Source organism: Micropterus salmoides, unplaced genomic scaffold (genome assembly GCF_014851395.1).
Source record: "Micropterus salmoides isolate LMB-PRFRI ecotype aquatic unplaced genomic scaffold, ASM1485139v1 Ms_hic_scaffold_6, whole genome shotgun sequence".
Classification (NCBI taxonomy): Eukaryota; Metazoa; Chordata; class Actinopteri; order Centrarchiformes; family Centrarchidae; genus Micropterus; species Micropterus salmoides.
The window spans coordinates 32748745-32768474 of record NW_024044348.1 but is presented as its reverse complement, the minus strand read 5'-3'; the positions used below and the strand labels follow the sequence as shown (position 1 = coordinate 32768474).

Sequence of the window (19730 nt, the reverse complement as noted above, 5' to 3'; positions counted from 1 at the left end):
CGTGTTGCAAATGATAAAGTAATGAGACGTGGCATCCTTTGCAAATATCGTCTACTGGTTGTTCTGTCAACGATACTGTTAAATCCACAGACATAAAACTGACCTTCTTGTGTTGGTAACAGACTAGTCACTATGGTAACTGTCCTCCTATGGTGGCGAAACTGCAGTAAGAGCGACGCCCACTTTCACAGACCTGAAGGCGGGACACAAGGCCGAGTGATTCATCTTCCGAAACAGAGACGATCTCTGCGCACGGCGCCGTGTTTATAGTGAACACGGCGGACCGCAGACTGATCGAAGGAGTCTGTGTGTAAACCTGTACATTAATCTGTCTAACTGCACTACCTGTTCAGCTATCTATCGATGGAGGACATTAGATAACCGAAGGACTTGACGTAAACCGGAGCAATAAGGTCAAATACTGAATTTTGCGTTGATATGAAGGTGAATTACAGCTACCAAAACAACGCGGTGAGTGTGTGCATGATGAGTGGCTGAGGAGGAGGAGAAGAAGGAGGCTGCGGTCTGAAACCAGATTTTATCCTGGATATTTCGAAACCATCGTCGTGTCGCTCACACGCGGGGGGTTTGTGTATCGATTAAATATGCTATTAAAATCCTAGAAGGTCTATTTCCATCCCAATTTTAAGGGGGTTTGACCAGTTTTCTGCCTCCCGAGAATCCTCCAGCGACGGGACGTTGAACGTTTTTTCCTCCAGACATGGAGTGTGAAGATGCGGATTACAGAGGAATCCCCACCGCTAGTTTAGCCGCATTGGTTTCATTATACACATCAACGCGGCGTTGTTTGTGGCAGGAATAAACTGAACTATGAGTACATCTTTTCTGGCGAGAGGAATAAATCGGTGATTCTGGAGCACGATTGGATTCCCATTGGGAAACGTGAGAAAACTAACGTTACCCTGCTAACCTGTATGTAGTTGCTATTAGCTCCATTAGCCGGCTAACAGCTAAAAGGTGCTGGTTGGATATTTACCAAATAAGAGGCTTTTTAATAATTCTGACAAGGTTTCGACCACGTTTCCTCCCCTCAACACACATATTCATAGGATTTTGGAGGATTTACTCATCCAGGAATGAGGTCTCGAATGGAAAGGAGCCGCTTGACCTTGTTTTGGGGTCTGATGCTGGGTCTGTCGTCCTGCCTCCGGCCCGCCACCGCAGAGAGTAAGTAATGCTAGTACTCCACACTACTACACACCAGTAGTACTCAAACACGGGACAGAAGGTTAGCTTTCATTACAGTGAAAACACCATATTATATACATATGAAATATATAGATTTAAAGAATGTATGAGGTTGTAGGATAACGTTAATCAAAGATTTGAATTTACGTACAGACATTATTGTACTTTATGTTTTATGGAGGAAATATTATTTTAAGTTTGTGGGGAAAGCATTTAACATGTTGATCTGTTAGCAGTGCAAATACTTGTGGTTTTAGTAAATACTGTGATATAGATTGTAGAAAGTCCAGCTGTAATTAGAAACACACCACAAACAATGAGTCACTTGTAAGTGTGTTGGTAAATACATTACCATGACTCAGCCAGTGGAGAAAGTCACTTGAGCTATATATAAATCACATTGTCAACTCTGAGTCACTGTGGTGAATTAAAGTCAACAAAAAGTGGAACGTATCTGTGATCTCAGCAGAAAACCACAAACACAAATAGAATTTGGGGAATCAAAAGGTAGGTAATTGCGTGAGCTTGTCTTCCTCTGCATCCAAAAATGTGTTATATTGTTTTAAAACAGAAGTGAGAATAACTTCTGCAAACGGTGTGTGCACACATAAGTCAGTTGTCCCTGCTTGTTCCATGACAAATATAACCCTGTATATACTTTAATGGATATTTCAACACAAAATAAAGTAGCACACATAGACACACACACACACACACGTGTGCACTCACATAATGTTTATTTTTAATTGTTGTATGTCACAGGAAGTGTCAGAGCATTGAGCTCTGTCTAAAGGTGTCACTGTGCTTTTTGTTGGCAGTGCAGTCATTCATTCTCCTTTACTTAAACTGGGGATACTTTGCCTGCTGCAGATGCGATGATCAGGTGCAGCAACATCCTCCCATCAGGCAAATGATGAGAACCACAGAAGGGCGAGGTTATAGGTTATAGTCAAACCTTAAACCATGGACGTAAACTGTACTTATTTGAAACTTTTGACAGAACTTTGAGAAGCACCAGTTGGTACTGCACGGATGGTTTAGTGCAAGAAGTGGGACTTTCTACTAACAAACTGCTGTATGGTAGCATATTGAAGCTTCTGTCAGCTTGTAAACCTTGAAATTTAATGAATTTAAAGCTTCTATATTTATTCAGATTTTCTTTTTATGTGTTGGCACCTGAAATTTTTCCATGTCTCCAGCTATACTGTAAACTAGGCTTCCTGATTCATCCCATTCATCATGACATGTTGGGGAGGGGTGGGTCGGGGGCTTGAACCAGGGTCTGGGTTTTAAAATAGAACAAGCCAAAGTACATTCGGACGCAAAACAGACTAAGTTCTGTTGATTGGAAAGAGTGAGGAGCTTGTGAACTGTGTGTCATGGGGTTTACTGTTAGCCCCAGTGGTCACAGGACAAACCTGGGAGCAGCAGAGAGGTTCTCCCATCGAAATCCTACATTTATTCTCACTCCAGTGTGGAGCTGTCTAAAGGTTCCTTGTGTGGCTAAACTCTTAGAATTCCAGCTGGTTTGCTGTATCAGTTGGGACTAATGGGCAGCTGGTAGGCTTGAGTTAACCAGGTTCAGCTCTGTTGCTGCAGACATGGAACCCATAGACTGTATAAAACAGGGACGTAGTGTCTGTGACATCGCCCATAATTTTCTGAAGAGTTGTTATGAAGCTCTGTGTGGGCTGCTTAGGTTCAGGCTGTTGCTATCTTGGCACTACTCGACTCAAGATAATGCAAAAATGGGCAAGAGATGGAGCTGAGGCGGGCCGAATGAAGCCTGGTTACAGAGCCACCTAGCAGCTAGCCACCTGAGAGAACACCCACCTGTCCCTGAAAGCAGCTACATCCTCAACTATGCGTAACTTCAATATCATTAAATGATTGAGTTATATAAAAACGTCCCCTGCTTAGCTGTCATGAATGGGGAAATTAGCCATAGAGACAAAAACTGTTTTTTGTACCTGGCTGTAAAGATGTTTATTTTTCTGCTGTACAGTTTTAACATATGGGGGTCAATGGATATCAACTCACTTTTGGAGCCAGCCTCAAGTGGCCATTTGATGAACTGCAGTTTTTTATTTATTTACTTATTTATACAGCCCTGGAGGTACCGCTTGGTTGAACCAAACAAGTTTAATCTGTCACGAATGATCTTTTGCTAAAGTTTCCCAGCGCATTATTTTCTTCTCACCTTGCCTCTCATGTGGAAAAGTATTCATGAATACATTCCCCCCCCTCGGGCAGTCTGTCATTTACAAGCTAGAACTGAGGAGTAAACAGACTTTCTGCAGTCTAGTGGCGGTGTTTTATGCACCAGCTTAGAGTATTGCTTCCTATTTCTTGTCTTATGGGGCTTTTAGTGGATATCCTCTGATTGTTTGCAGATAGTCTGGGTGCTGCTGCCAGCTGGGAAAAGGTTATCAAAAGTAGGGCTGGGCGATATGGCCTAAAAATAAAATCTCCGATTTTATTTACTTTAATTCAATTTACGATTTTTTCCGATTTCCCCCCCTACTTAAGGAAAGCAATAAGGTTTGTTGGTCAGTGCGGCTTTGTTCATCGCGGAGAGATTTTCATATTCGGCTGGATGTCTCTGTTTCAGGTGTTGGAATAGGTTTGTGGTGCTGCTGCCTTTCACTGCGATAGGCTTTAGGCAAATGTTGCAGCGTGGTGTCTGTTGTTCCACATCTGTCGCAGCAAACCCATACCAGTTCCAAACAACAGATGACTTTATTCCTTTCTTGGGAACAAACTTCCCGCTCTCACCGGTAGCCATTTTGTCGCTTGCTGTTGCTGTTTAGTGTATGATGTTGTCGCTATGGGAAACGAACACTACGGAAACCCCGGGGAGCCAAAAATGTGCTATTACACAAAAACTCGATTTACTTATTTTTTAAATCGCCCGCAACAAAAAATTCGAATTAATTCATTCAATCGATTTTTCGCCCAGGCCTAATCAAAAGTAAACATGTGATCTGGAGGTTCATCAAAGCTGCAGAGATATGCTTGTGTACTCAGCTGTTTAAAATGTGTCAGTGTAGAAGCAGAGGGAGGGGGAGTTATTAAGCTGTTACACCTGCCATCGGTATTTTCACTTAGCTGGCGAAAACAAGATTTTTGACCCCAAAAATTTTGTTTAGTATCTTCGGGATCAGTTCCCATGAAAGATGGGCATCGGGAGTTTCAGTGAGGCCACAGAGGGTGAAGCGTCGAGGCTGTGGGTGTTGGGATTGTATTAACAGGTATGCAACTCGCTGAGGGCTGCTGACAGAGTGCACTGACAAGTAGATTACAGAGAAAGACATAACCGCCGTACAAGCACACTGCCTGCCTTAAATCACACCAAAGGAATTTTATGATGGCTTACCAAAGGCTGTCACGTCCTCTCTAGAGAAGACTTAAGCTCACAGAATTGGCCGAAAAGCCAAAGGTTTTTAACCTTGTATTTTATGTGAGAACCAAATTATCCCCCCTATTAAAATGCTAAATGGAAAGAAAGGCAGATTTTTAGCATGGCACCCGTACAGCCCCCCCAATGCTAGTTAACATAAACTCAAATGAAACCCGCATCTTTAATAATTTAAGTTCATGGACAGCCGACATCAGCAGACACTTGGTGATGACCTGTCAGGCCTGTAGTGCAGCCACCGTCACTTGTTGCTTCATGTTCTTCATGCAGGTTTTAAAACCAAAATGTTAAATAGGATTTATTTATAAAGCGCATTGATAAACCACTATTACAATCGAAAGGATGAATAAGAGGGCTTTCTCCGACCTGCACTTTAGGACTGCTGTGACATGAGGGATTTTTAATAGCCATTTCATACAGGAGACGCTGGTTTGACCTGTGTCATTGTGTTGGTGTGATGCGGGTATAGAAAAGTTACTGTCTTTAGTGAAACTTAGTGTTAACACATCTTTTAGTGTTTTTCATGTTGGAGAGTTGGTCACTGGATTTCTTAATGTACAGTATCTTTCTAAAATAGCTGAACATTTCCTTTAGTTCCCCAAATGGAAAAGTACACAAAAAGTTTCTAAATGAATTATTGTCTTATATTGAAATATTGTCTCAATCTGTCTATTTTGTTTATAGTGTGTGTGTATATATGTGTTCTCTATACTGTAGCCTGTGTTTGATTTTTATTACTGTATTATTGTGTTATTCTATAAGTAAGCACATCGTGAGCACAGTACAATCAAATTCCTCGTATGTGTACACATACCTGGCAATAAAGATTCTGAAATGTTGGTACGAAATATTACCTCCCTCATCAACAGGTGACTGATCACTATTAAGGGGATTGCGGGTTGTTTTCTTTGTTTTAACACTTACCTGCAGCTTGCATTGTGTCTTAGCACCTTTCTTTCTTTGTGTAACTGACTCTAGAGCTGCTGTTCAGTGAAGAGTTTAGAGCTGCATGACTAAAAGCTCCTGGTTTGTTAGATATCATGTTCAAGAGTATCAGTCACAGTTAACAGTCTTGTTTATTTGAGGATGAAAACAAATATTTTGATATTTAGAAACCGCAAACAATAAACATTAAAATTAATCTTTTACAATCCATCAGTGAATTATAACCGAATGATGAAGCTAAAATCAGAACACTATATATATTTTTTTTTATATATTTTTTTGACTATATAAAATGGTGATAGTTGTATGTAGCTGGTAAGTTAGAGACCTTTCCCGTATTGCGATGTGTGTCATGTTGTGCTACGCCGTCAAACCGCATTAAGAGGTTTGGGGAAACTTCCCTTTGCCAGCAAAGAGGTTCAGGGTGTTCTTTTGGAAATTAAACTTTGTTCCACCTCGGTAGTAGTGTGGTTTCTGAAGAAACTCCACATCTGTCTTCGGGGAGCTACATATTTTTAAATCAGTACTGTCTGAAACTGATCTCACAGTGTTCTGCACTGAGTTATTTACTGATCTTGCATATTCACATTTGACATCAGAATGCATTTACAAAGCATACTTTATCGCCTTATTGTAATTTGTTTGGGCATTAAAAACAGCACTGTGCATTAATTATGACAAGATTATTACATATTACACTAATACTTATTTTCTTAGATTATACAGTGATGTGTACAGCTCGGGGGTGTGAAATCTAGTGTGGGAACATGGATAGCTGGCAGTACATTGCTTAATTTACACTCATTAAACCTTCAATACCAGCTCTAATGCTAAATTATAAAATGTAGTTAAGAAAACAACTAATTGTCTTTCTCAAAGCTCTCTGCGTCACATTCATACAGTAAAACTTTATAGACCGGCATTAAAGTAGTAGTGTGACAACCTGTTAGCTGGTAGGTGTGTTTTCCATGACTCACCGCCCTCCAGCTTTTGAAGTCTAAATCCTCCTCACAGTGATGTGCGATAATGGCCTCCATGTTTTTGTGGGTGCTGCTGGGGCTTCAGGCTAAGTATTGTTTAGAGGCATGGCACACAGGTGGGAGTAAAAGTTGGGAAGGCAAACCGAGTGGAGTGTTTGCCATCACCGATGGCCACCACCATGCTTTACCAAAGGTTTCCTGATGTGGGTTTGGATTATTGGAGGCCACATAGAATTCAAAGCAGGGCCTTTTTTTTATTTTTTTTAAATAACTTCTTTTGTAGTTGTTTTGGTTCAGTGTATTTCTTTGTCTAAATAGAATCAGTCTAACTGTCTCAGGAAATAACAAAGTACTACTCAAGAGGTTAAAAACCAAACCAATGTAAACACATCTATTTAACATAAAAACTGCATAAATGCAGGTTTTTACAATTTGTTCACATCAAAGGGCAGACAGCTCTCCTTTGTTGTCTCTCCTTTGATCAAAGGCCCAGACATTTTCACTTCTGCTGTAGATAACTCTGCAGTTCACTGGATCACTGTGTATGCAAAGACACAGGATGAGACTTTTCCTGGAGGGGGCGCTACACTGCAGTTACAGCTGCTGTTTTTATCCATGTTAACATCATGGTTCTATGGATGGCATCTGTCTGTTGGCTGGTCCGCTGCTATGGTCTAAACTAAAATATCTAAACAGCTATTAGATAGATGGCTGTGACATTTTACACATTCATGGGTCCCACAGGATAAATTCTACTGATGTTGCTTCGCAACTGCTGGCTAGGTTGTAATGAAATTTAGCACTGAGATCCATGGATTTCTTAACTTTCATCGAGCCCCATCATAAGGTCAAAATTTTAATTTTAAACTTAAAATCTGCAAAAATAATCCCATTCACACCAGCCTCAGCTGTACATTGGGTTTTGTGCTAACTAGCAAATGTTAGCATGCTAAAATAAGGGAGTGAACATGGCAAACATTAAACCTGCTAAACATTAGCGTGTTAGTATTTACGCTGAGCATTTTAGCATGGTGGCGTCAGCATTCAGCACAAAGCACTGCTGAGCCTCACAGAGCTGCCAGCTTGGCTGTAGACTCTTATTTCATGAGGAATGATGCCGCCATTGTCCTTGAGAAACCCCTATATGATTAATTTTGTCCTTTTTGTTTAACAAGTTGTTTTATCCCATATACTGTATTTACGCATAGTGGCTTTCATACTAGAATTGTTCCTTTAATGTCACTGTATTATGAAAGCTTGATAAGAGCAGATGGTGGAATGAAAAACTGTGGACACAAGAGCAACAGTAGCCTGAAGGCAGAGCAATGTAAACTTTATTGTGCCGTTAGCCTAAGCTTGATTAGAATCTGACTCAAGTATTTACTTTGTCGCGCCATGTGAAGTTGACATTGAAAATGAGAAGTGCTAGGCAAACATGTTCTGTCAGCAACAGCGCAGCTTAAGTGTACAGTCAATTTTAAAAATACATGTTGAATAAACCTGTCTTTGTAAGTATCCCTGTTTCAGGAGTAGAGAACATTTTTTTTATATATTGTTACATTTAACAGTTGTTTATTGCAAAGAGTTGGTAAATAAATTTATGAAATCTCCAGATCAGATCAACACGCAGGGCTGTTTGGCTTAGCCAAGATCTCATTTTATGATGATGACACTGTTATGATCCCTGTGGAGGATAATGCAGATCATGACCCCTCACCCTGTCCTTTCTTTCCCCTCCCCTGCAGTCTGTGGCCCCAGCATCGACATTGGCAACGACATCAGCGAATTCAGGCGTCTGGAGAACTGCACAGTGGTGGAGGGCTACTTGCAGATCCTCCTCATTGGTGACAAAAACAACAACATCAACCAGGAAGTCTTCCGCTCCCTCAGCTTCCCCAAACTGACCATGATCACCGACTACTTGCTGCTATTCCGTGTATCCAGCCTGGACAGTCTGAGCACACTCTTTCCCAACCTCGCCGTCATACGCGGACGCAACCTCTTCTACAACTACGCCCTTGTGATCTTTGAGATGACGAGCCTGAAGGACATCGGCCTGTACAACCTGAGGAACATCACCCGCGGCGCCATCCGCATTGAGAAGAATCCCGAGCTCTGCTACTTGGACTCCATCGACTGGTCCCTCATCCTGGACGCAGAGTTCAACAATTACATCGCTGGGAACAAGCAGTCCAAGGAGTGCAGTGATGTGTGTCCGGGCATCATGGAGAACAACCCTCAGTGCAGAAAGACTATGTTCAACAACAACTACAACTACCGCTGCTGGAATTCCAACTACTGCCAGAAAGGTAAGCTGACTGTCACACATGATAGCTCATCAGGGGTTTGAATTGCAAATGGATCGTGCAGACAGTCCTAGCCTTTGGCCTGATTTGTGTAGATGTGAATTTGGGAGTGTAATGAACGGTGCTGTGCCTACAGCTGTGGCCTGCTACCTGTCACTTTAACTGCTTTAGCTGGTGTGTTTTGGCTGGGAGGAATGAGGTAAAGCGGGGGGGGGTTATGCATGATTGACTTTGTCTGTAGATCTCAGGTGTTTATACAAGTTAAGAAAACATGAAGAAAGAGCTCAGCAGAGAGGTATCAGTTAAAGGGTAACTTTTGTATTGTTCAATCTGGACCCTATTTTCCTCTGTTTTTGTGACTCATGGGAACAAGATTTGTTTAAATTGTTTCAGTTTTGAGCGAGCGCGCTGTAGTCGGCAGCAGCAAAACAACACCATATTTAAAAAAAGAACAGAACTTAGCCTTTAAGACCGCAGTTTTGCCTCAGCCCATGTCATTGTTGATCAAGGTTTTCTGATGTGAGCAACTATTGGCTGTCAGATATTGTCTCTTTACTTAAATACACAATATCTTGTATTTTACAGTGGTTACCTGTAGTTTATTTAATTTTTATTTAACCAGGAAGTTCCCGGAGATTAAAATCTCTTTTAAGAGGGAGACCTGGCCATGATAGCACACCATTACAAGGTGACAAACATGATAAAATTGAGCTTGTCAAAAGCATACAAGAGACAAATACCAGTTTAGGAATAGATATTGCACTCTTGAGTTACAGTTGTTGTTTTTTTTAATCAGAGCTTTATATTCTCAGAGGAAGACAAAACCATTGAGGTGTAGTGTGTTCTGAAGGTTATTCCATGACCTGGAGGCAAAATAGGAGAAGGCAGCTTTACCAAGTTCTGAGCAAGTAATGGTGTGAAAATTATAATAGCCGTTGGTGAGTGACTGGAGATTTACGCACATATGAAGAGAGTTTACCCAGTATGGCTTTGTAAATACCAATATACCAATGCTGTTGCTGTCTGTTTAGACTTAAAGGAGATCAGATCACAAAGTACACACTGACATGTACAGAACAATAAGTTGGATATAAAGTAGTAACGCAGCAGCTCGCATGTGTCTTGTGGCGCTTATTCGGTGCCATGAAAGTTCAATTCAAATGTTCTCATCTGCCTCAACAAACTGAATTAGAGGGGTAAATGCCCCAGAGATTAATTAAACTACTCCAGGCACGGTGGGTGTGAACTCTATGAACTTTAATTTTGTGTTTACGACTGCAGCGTTTTAGATGACTTGTTTTGCTGGTGCGTTTCAGACGATGTGTTTTGGCTGAGTGTGTGTGTGTGTGTGTGTGTGTGTGAGTGTGTGTGTGTGTGTGACTGGCTGAATTGTTTCCCTGGTGACTGGCGTCTTGCTGCAGACTCAGCATGTTGATATTTTCAGTCTTGTGACATGGAACTGTCGCAGCACTGGCCTGGATTGCATGCATGTACACACACACCCACACTCGCACTGTGTGATGCAGGCATGCACAAATGTAAACAGACTTATTACAGAGATGCAAATATGTCTTAGCATGCGTCTGGCCAGCTTTGTGGGTTGTTGGAGTGGCAGAGTGTGGGCATGCTGGAGAAGAAGCCACGGAGCGGAATATGTTGGAGGAAGACATGTTGGATGGATGGAGGAGCAGAGCTCTGTGCTGTTTATCATTTCTCTCGTCAGCGAGAACACACTATAGAGATCAACAATAACATCTAGACCACTCCTCTCCTCTTTTGCTGTGTTTGTGCCAATGGACAGTGTTTTTTTTCATCCAATTTGACACTATCTATCCAGATAATTTAACCCATCCTCATATGGATGGCGGCCTAGTGAATCCACCAGACGCCCTTATCTAGTTGTGGCTTCACATGCGACAAGGCCACACGTCTTCCATCAACTTAGTAAAAGCCGGGAGCTGTGTTGCTTTGAAGACGACGTCACGATTTATTAGGACTTTGCTTTATTTAAATTTTGGCAAGTGTCTACTTGTATCGTCAACCAAATAAGCTGTTAACATTACAAGCAACTTGGAGGTGAAGTTCATTTATCTGATGTCGATACTGTGTGTAACTAGCCTCGGCGTTGTTTGGGATTTTTGTCGTCTTGATATTGTAGCTTGAAGGCTGGCACTTCCTGGACTAGAACACGGCTGTACAGTTAGTGAAGTTATCAGACTGTTATGGTAATAATATTGACAGAAATGAGGAAATATTGACATTACAGAATTGTGGCAATATATAGCAGTTCTTTAAGCAGTCAGCGATATGGGGGTCACGTAAACAGGATTTTCTCCTGATAAAAGGCCATCTTTCTGTCTCCACTCTGTTGAGACTAGACCAAAAACATGTTGTTTTTCAGGGGGCGGTGGTTATGACGGGCAGGAAATAGATTTGGATATTATTTTTAGTCACCAACTAATACCAAATGGCTTTGTTTGTAATGCGTCTGTTACCGGTGTTGCTACTACCGTTTCTTTAACTTCTACCTTAACTGCTAAGCCATCTCTTGCTGCTAGTATAACTACTATTATTACCACTACTCCCAGCATTTACTACTGATGATGCTTAGTCTACCACCGCTGCTACTAACACCACTGTTGATACTACTACAAGTACTAGTGCTGGGGAAGCTGTATGATGTCAGAGCCTAACATATACTACACTAATACAACTGGTGACAGTTAAAGTGGTGTGTCTGAGGGGGGGGCTTTTCTTTTAACTTTAGAAATTATATTCTCTAAACTCAGATGTAGGCTCTTTCCTACGACATGGAGGTCCAGATAATATCATCACACTTTCCCCAAAAGCCTCATGGTTGCACTTTTGTCCCCTGGCCTTATCTCAGGACCTGACTAACTGCACAGGCACTTTCAGACATGACTAATGTGTTTGTGTTCAGTCGGCATCTTCCCGTCCTAAAGGTTGACGTCTTTTTATTAAGTCAGTTTAAGTAGACTGAATATAGAAGAAGTGGAGAATGACCCTGTGAGGATGCTTAAGCAGTCAACCGGGCTCCAGAGGGAGTGTGCCAGCCAGGGCAAATGGGCCATCATCTGCCGCTTCCTTTAAACAGAACTGATCTCAGACAACATGAGCACTACTGCCCACACTGCAGAGACTGCATTGCTGTGCTATTTATTAGGTAGTTTATTGGAGAAGTCTGCTCGTAGTAAAGCCTGGCTTCATTAAAGCGAGGAAGGCCGATAGCTGGAGTAGTTCATCTGGTGGCCCAAATACTGTTTATTCCCTCAAGTTGTTGTCTGGCGGCTCCAGTACCTGCAGATCAGAGGCTATTTATATGTATGATCTACAGTCATCTTGATGTTGAACCTTGAAGGCTTTCACTTCCTGGACTTGAGTCCACAGTAGAACACGGATGTACAGTTAGTGGAGGTATCTTACTGTTCCTTAATGTAATCAGTATTTCCTCATTTACTTCAATATTACAACCATAACAGTGTCTATATAGCAGTCCTTCAAGCAGCCTGTTGTATGAGGGTCAAGTGTAACAGCGCTGTACAGAAACAGTAGTTTCTCCTGATAAAAGACCATCTTTCTGTCTGCACTCTGTTGAGACTAGACTAAAAACATGTTGTTTTTCAGAGGGCGGTGGCTATGAAGGGCAAGAAATAGATTTGGATATTATTTTTAAACAGCTAATACTAAAAGTCTGCTCGTAGTTAATTACCATTAAAGCAAGGAAGACCGATTGCTGGAGTAGTTAATCCGGCTGACCAAACTGTGTTTATTGCCTCAAGTTGTTGTCTGGCGGCTCCAGTACCTGCTGATCAGAGGATGTTTATATGAATGCTATACAACCCTGTGTGTTAGCAGTATGTGAGCAGTAGAAAAGCCTTTTGCTGCTACACTAAAGACCGCGTCTGTTTACTTGATTTGTACCAGCTGCATTAAACACAAAGAGGACCATATTATGATAACGCCCTGTATCAAGCTTGTGTAACCTTATCGGGGATGTATTGTTTGAATGTGTGCCTTGCTCACAGGCCTTCTGCTGTGCTGGCATGAGAGTCAACTTTGTATTCAGAGGCATTTTATTTCCAGACCCAACCATTCATCAGATCAATAAGTGACGGAAAGTGCTCGCCCTGTTTTCATTGAGTTAATATAAAGGACATGCTTTCAGCCCTGAACTCATTCATAAAACTGTTAGAGAGAAAAAAGAGAGTTCAAAGCCCGTTTCCTTCTCTGGGAAAGTGGAGTGTTTTTCAGTCGTGGTGGAGGGGGCTGCATTCTCACATGTTTACTTCCCCCATTTGTGTTTTGGAGTCTGTGTCGGGTGTTTTGTCTTGTTCATAACTCACAGGCTTCTTCCAAAGAAGAGCCATGTTCGTGCATGCTGGGAAGCAAACACGCAGTCTCTCTCGCTCTCTCAAACACACAAATCCGCACACACGCTTACACATTGAACAGCATGGGGGATGTTTTTCCGGTGCTTTGTATGGTCTGAGGAGATGAAAGCACATCATTAAAGTACAAAGCAGGTCTTCAGGGATTTACTGGAAGGAATTTTTGTCTTTTGTTAACCCCTGGTTGGAGGAATTACACATTAAACTAAAAGTGTTGTCTTCAGGGTCTTTGCTCAGCCTGCCACTAAATTAATTTACTTGACTTGTCTGCGTTTGCTCATTTATATTTAGAGTCATTTAGTTGACGTTTCTCTGATGAGACGCATTAATTTTTTTTTTCTCTCTCTAGAAGTTGTTAAAAGACAAAGTAATGTGCATGTGTACATAATTATGTTTTTGTTCATGTTTGAAATATCTGTTATTTGTGTCCAAAATCTATACAGTGCAGGAGAATGTGGTCGTTGTTTTATTGTGAACGGTGGCGTTGCAAGTCAAGATAAGAATCAAGTATGGGAGCACATTTCTCAAGTCAGTGCCTTTTTTATGTGGAAGTCTGAGTTTGTGTGATTGAAGGGAAAGGAGGCAGTTTCATACAATTATATAAGCTGGAGAATAAAGTATAATTAAAACGGTGAAATAAGAAACAAGCTACTACAATAGTAAAAACATTCCCCCACCAAGCCCACTTAGCAGAAAATACTGATATAAATATTTTATATCAGTACTCTGCCTAAAAGTATCAGAATATGACTTTTTGGTCCATATCATGCAGCCTTAGGTTGTTGCTTAATGTTTTTTAATCGTACCCACTTTTGATTCCAGCTCTTCCTCTATGTTTTCTGTCTCGGCTATCAAATAAAGGCAAAATTCCCCAAAAATAATTTGTAAAAACAATATGCTTGTTTCCAGCATCAACGCTGGCTAGCATGGATGCTGGCTTGAATGGAAGCTAACAGGTGTGTGTGTTGATTGGGGTAAATCGGGAATGAAGTCTTCCAGCAGATCTCAGCAGATCCCATTGTCAGTTTACACTCTGTGTTTCTGCATAAACAAGTGGCTGCCATTTTTTTTTTTTTTTTTTTTTTTTAGATAAGTGATAAGACTGGTGAAATTATGCGTTAGCCAACATGCAGGAGACACACTATCGGCTGTCTAGCAGGATAACGTGCGCGTGCGCCTGTGTGTGTGTGTGTGTTTGCGAAAAAGAGATTGAAGGAGGGTCAGACAGAGAGTGAGTTTTAGAGTCAGCCCCAGCCCCCTCTCCTGTTTTCTGGTTTGTTTTGGATGTGGTAGATCCACTGTTTATTTACCCAGTGCTTCTGTACTGCTATATCTGAGGCCATTTTTAAACATATATTTTTGTTTATAGTTTTGTGGGTTTTCTGCTTCTCTTGACCATGAAAGTTTCTGCTCTCTCCCAGCATCTTTGAGATCAGGTAGCTTGGATGGTGTTGATTTGGGCTATGAAGTGTTGGGTTGTGTTTAGAGTTTGGGACACAATAGCTGCAATGATGAACGTGTTGCAATGTTTCCTAAACCAGACATTTAAAAACCTAGTTGCTTCATTGATCCTCCTTTCAGCGACACTTTTAAGGCTCTCGACCTTACACGACTTTGGCCGTGCTGTTCACGCTACACAACTTGCCGTCTTGAAGTCATTGTGGTGTTCACACTATGTGACATGGGTCACACACTACACGAGCTGACAGCGGCTGTGTCACCAACTGCTGGTCTCTAAACCATGTTTTGTCAAGAAAACACACGTAAAATGTGAAACGGGAAACAGCTGTTTGTTATTTTAAAGCTAGCAATTATAAAGACAAAGAATCAGTTGATTAGCACACGCAGGTAGCAGGGATTGTCTGAGCTACAGAGAGAGCTGAGGGGAGTAAAAAGTGTTTTGCAGTGAAAAAGTAGCTGCCTGCTCTCATTGGCTGGATGTGGATGGCGAGCTGGCCCGACTCCTCCATATATGCTGTTTCCATACCAGAAAGAACGGAGTCTTTGCTCATATGTGTGTATATGTGGGGGTGTGGACGATATGACCTAAAGTCAGAATCATTATTAATTGAACACCTAACCCAATTATGATTAATGAATGATTATTTTGCTTGCGTTTTTTTGCCCTCATAGCTCACTGACAAGCTTTGTACTGTAAATATGTTCAACTATTAAAGGCGGGATATTTGTTTCGATTCACAGATGTCAAAAATCGATTATCCAAATGTTAATTGATAACGTAATGTTGACGTGTACATAACAGAGACATGTTCCCCTATATTCGGTGCATCGCTGCTGCGGAATGAACGGCCGCCACTTCTACCATTTCACACAATTAATTATTAGTATCATTGCGCTGCTAATGATTTTCACTCTCACACTGTGCGAGCATTGCAACACAACGCTCGGCTAGCTTCCTCTCCTCATTCATTAAAGGACATGTACGGGACAGGTGCTGTTTAAATGTACAGACAAACCAGACTCGCGCTGAAGAATGTTATTATGTAATCTGATGAGATGAGGTGGTTAATTTTTACATATTCATCTGGAGACACAGAATGAACTAATAAAGGAAAGTGTGTTGGACGGTCAGTTATACTATTAAGGGGCTGGGCACTTTAATGCGTAATTATTGCGTTAACACTAATTAACTAATGGCAACAATTATTTTATCTAGCATATTATTATTATTTAGAAAGTTCTTGCTCACTGGCTCTGAATACACATACAGTCACGCCATGGGTCACAGGAGCGGTGGGATGTTGATCAGCCTGCAAATCACCCACCTAAACAAGCAGCGGAGGGAGGATTCGGCAGACTACACTGGACGCAGCGTCTGGGGGAAGTAGATAAACAAAAAGCAAGACCAGCGATCAAATCCCATAGCGAAGTGGAGAGCTACACACTGCATGCTGATTAGTATTGGGGAAGATGTCGGTCTTAGGAACGTCCTTAAAATCGCAACGTAGTCGCTTGGCCCCGCGGGCATAAGCGGAGAAAGCGTGGGTGCATGTGTGCGGCCGCCCCAGTGCCCTGGCTGGTAGGGGGCCCCGTATGTGGGCCATTTAGTAGAGTACAGTTTAGCTCAATTGACGTGCACGCTGACAAACAATAACGCTGCACGCAGCTCTGCTGTGCCGGCAAAATTCAGCAGCTCTTATTAAATGAAACTCCTGGTTTCAATGGTAAACCACCACAAGAATGACAATTACTAACATAAAACCCTAGTTTCTAAGGAGACATGTTTTAATAAACATAAATGAACATTTCTATTACAAATAAATGGCGAACTTATTAGCACATTTTAATTGATTTAGTGATGTCCTTGCTTTTTGTGCTTCTACCATGATTAAGTAGGCTAAGTAGTTAAATAGTTTCTTTTTTGTCTGATTTAGCTTGTTGATAAATGATCGGTCTGTACCGGGTATCTTATTTTGAAAATTGACCGGATTCTGTGCCGTTTCTGTGTCTGACTTCCTGCCCAGTTCATCTGCTCTGTGCTGCTTGACGCTGGGACGCTTTTGGGATGCACTGCAGCGTTTCTGGTGTGAGCACAAACATTTACTAAAATGGCTGCGATTAGCTCCGGCAGCAGCGAAGCAGACGGACTCAATGGACTTTTGGAGTGAGTCAGGGGTCATGTAAACTTGGTTTAAATGACTTTGTTTAAAAGACAATCGCTCCGTGAGTAAATGGCGTTGTGTACAAAAAGTTCAAGACAATTCAACTTCGGCAGTGGGCGTGTGCGTGAGGCGACCACAACTGCGACAGTTTCATGGGAATTCACCCACTTGTTGCTACGCCTTGGCTCGACCTCTTCACCTCACTCTAACTCTGCTGCTAACAGACTGTTTATGCTGCTCCCTGATAAAAGAAAAATGTTTCTGCTGATAGCTGTTCAGAAAAAAAACAAGAAAACTGGACTCTGATGGTAACTTGTTTTAACAAGCTAGATAAAAGTTAATGCCCTGGCAGTGGCAAATAGCTTTGGTTTAATATTTGATTTGATTACATTAATGTTTAAGTTGAAATTTACAAGAAATATTTAATTGCTACTATGTAAAGGCAATACTGCTGGCACAAAGCACCATATTTGTTCCACGTTACATTACATTTAAATTAAAAGCGCGCAATACACTACTTTAGAATTCATTATTAAATTTTGCAATGCGATTAATTGCCAGAAAATCATGCGATTAATCCCAATAAAAAATTTTTACGTTGCCCAGCACTACTATTGAACCGACGAAACCGACCACATGTCAGTTTGCAGTGTGACTGGATATGAAACATAGGTTTCAGATTCTGCTACAAGCCGTATAACAGTGATGGGGTATTCAGTAGTGGCGTGTCATTTAGAAATGATAGACGACAAATGCATGAGGGCTGGGCAATAAAACAGTAATGATAATTATCGTGATCTAATTATTCTCACAATATAACAAATATTCAATAAATGTTTGATTTACAAACTAGAACTTTATTTTTTTATTAAAATATTTATTTTGAAAAAAAGATTTTACTTAATTTTACTCATGCATATTTGTTGAAAAAAGATTTTATCATTATAATTTCCATGAATGTTCTACCTCATTTGTTAAGTGATCCACTGTTTGGCATAAAGTGTTTGTCATGTTCTAATATTTTAAAATCACAATTAACCAACTGGTTTCTTCAACTTTCACTCACAAAGCACAAAAATCTGTCTTTAAACTTGAAAGAAATAATGAATTGACCTCTATCGTGATAATTATCGGCCTCGAATGATATGACATTTTTTATTGGGATCATATCATTATTGGCCAGCCCTAGCATGAGATGGGATGGAATAAGAAGACGAGGAAAGGAATTGATGGCAGTGGGTGTTGAGGATACACTGCAGCTTGATGCTAAAGCTTTGTTGTTATGCCATCAGACTCCGTTCAAATCAGTTGACAAGAAGTTGAGATATTGTTTCTCTGCATGTGCGTTTTAAGTGAAGGGGCTTATTCAGTTCAGGATTTGGTCAATTATACTAATGTGCGGCTTGAGGAGTAAGGCGGCGGAGCCCAGCTCCAACAGAGAGGTTTGGTTATCCAGACAGTCTGACTTGTGTGACCCAGTGCTTAGGGCTTAAGGAAGCCCAGTGACTACTAGTACCTGCTGATGTCTATCTAATCTCTACTATCATTAGCTCTACACCATCGTGTACAGACACTCACTCTGTCACTCGTTACACACACTGGTCTAAAGATTGATTGATTAAGCTGGCCTGGGTCCATGTGGTCACCTTTTGAATCTCTGGTCTGAAAGTGATTGAGAAATGCTCTCCCTTTCTTTAACCTTTACTTCAAATATGTCATCAGGAGCATTGTTAGACATTCAAATCAGCTTTTGATAAATCACCTTAAAATGCAATACACTAAGTTTTTACCAGAAAACACCTACATTACCTACATCAAGTTGCTCTCTTGGATGTGTCCTTTCCATTCACAACATAGATTTTGATTCATTCACATGCAGGAACTGTGTATATATTTAACAGACAACAGCATATAAAATGCTTGCATGCATCTGTGGCTCTTCCTGTGACAGCATGCTAAGAGCTAAAGGAGCTAACCAATAATTTCTAACAATTGTTTCTGAAGATGCAACAGGTATAGGGTTTCAATAATGTCGTATGGACAGATCAGATGAATAGGTTATGATAAAAACAACTGAGAAGGTGCTGTCGTTGTTGTGTTTTACGGTGGACGGACGGTAATGTCTCAGAGTTGTTTTCTTTGGCTTGAAATAATCCCTTTGTCCCTGCTATTTTCTCTTTCTTCCTCCACTTTGCAAACAGCTCCATTATAATCACATCGTGTTCACAGCGTAAGCACGATGTGCGACAGTACAAAGCGTCCGTGTGAAACACTGCTGTATAGTTAAATGGATTAAACGAAGCATCGATGCAAAGAATTTGTGTTGAAGCATTTTATTAATCGATGAATCGTTTCAGCCCTAATTTCAGCATTTTTCAGTCATCGGTCTCACGCTTGTTGGAACAGATGCACAACCCAAAACTTATTTTTCTTCTGTTTTACTCGCGTAAGTACATTGATTGTGTGTTGGGCTCTGAGCGCTGCCAAAACGTGGGGGACCTACACTCATTGCTGTGTCTGAACGCATCCTGTGTAGACACCGATAGCAGAGCAGCAATGTCAGTCCTCTAACATGCTGCTCCCAGCATGTGAGTCACAATTAATTAATGCAATTAATTGTTTGTTCTGTAAAATAGAAGAAAACATTTTCCCCAGAGTCCAAGGTGATGCCTTCAAATGTGTTGTCTAAAACCCAAAGATATTCAAGATATTCCAAAGATACTGGAACCAGATGATATTTGGCAAGTTTGCTTGAAAACTTTTTTTTTTTTTTTTTTAATCAAACAGTTAATCAATTATCAAAGTAGTACACTTTTTTTGTTTGTCTGTTGATTAATCAA

General features: G+C 41.0%; 1 protein-coding gene across 2 annotated transcripts in view; it reads left to right on the top strand.

Moving 5' to 3' along the window:
- Positions 1-245: 245 nt before the first annotated feature.
- The window catches only part of igf1rb (insulin-like growth factor 1b receptor), a 47256-nt gene continuing 27771 nt past the window's right edge, over positions 246-19730 (top strand). The window contains exons 1-3 of one of the 2 annotated variants that reach the window (XM_038700741.1): positions 246-903; positions 1071-1188; positions 8298-8861. In XM_038700741.1, coding sequence (XP_038556669.1) covers positions 1098-1188; positions 8298-8861 — 655 coding nt within the window. In that variant the 5' untranslated portion in view covers positions 246-903; positions 1071-1097. Of the gene's footprint in view, positions 1189-8297; positions 8862-19730 lie in introns of both variants that reach the window. The other variant, XM_038700740.1, reaches the window with a different exon arrangement.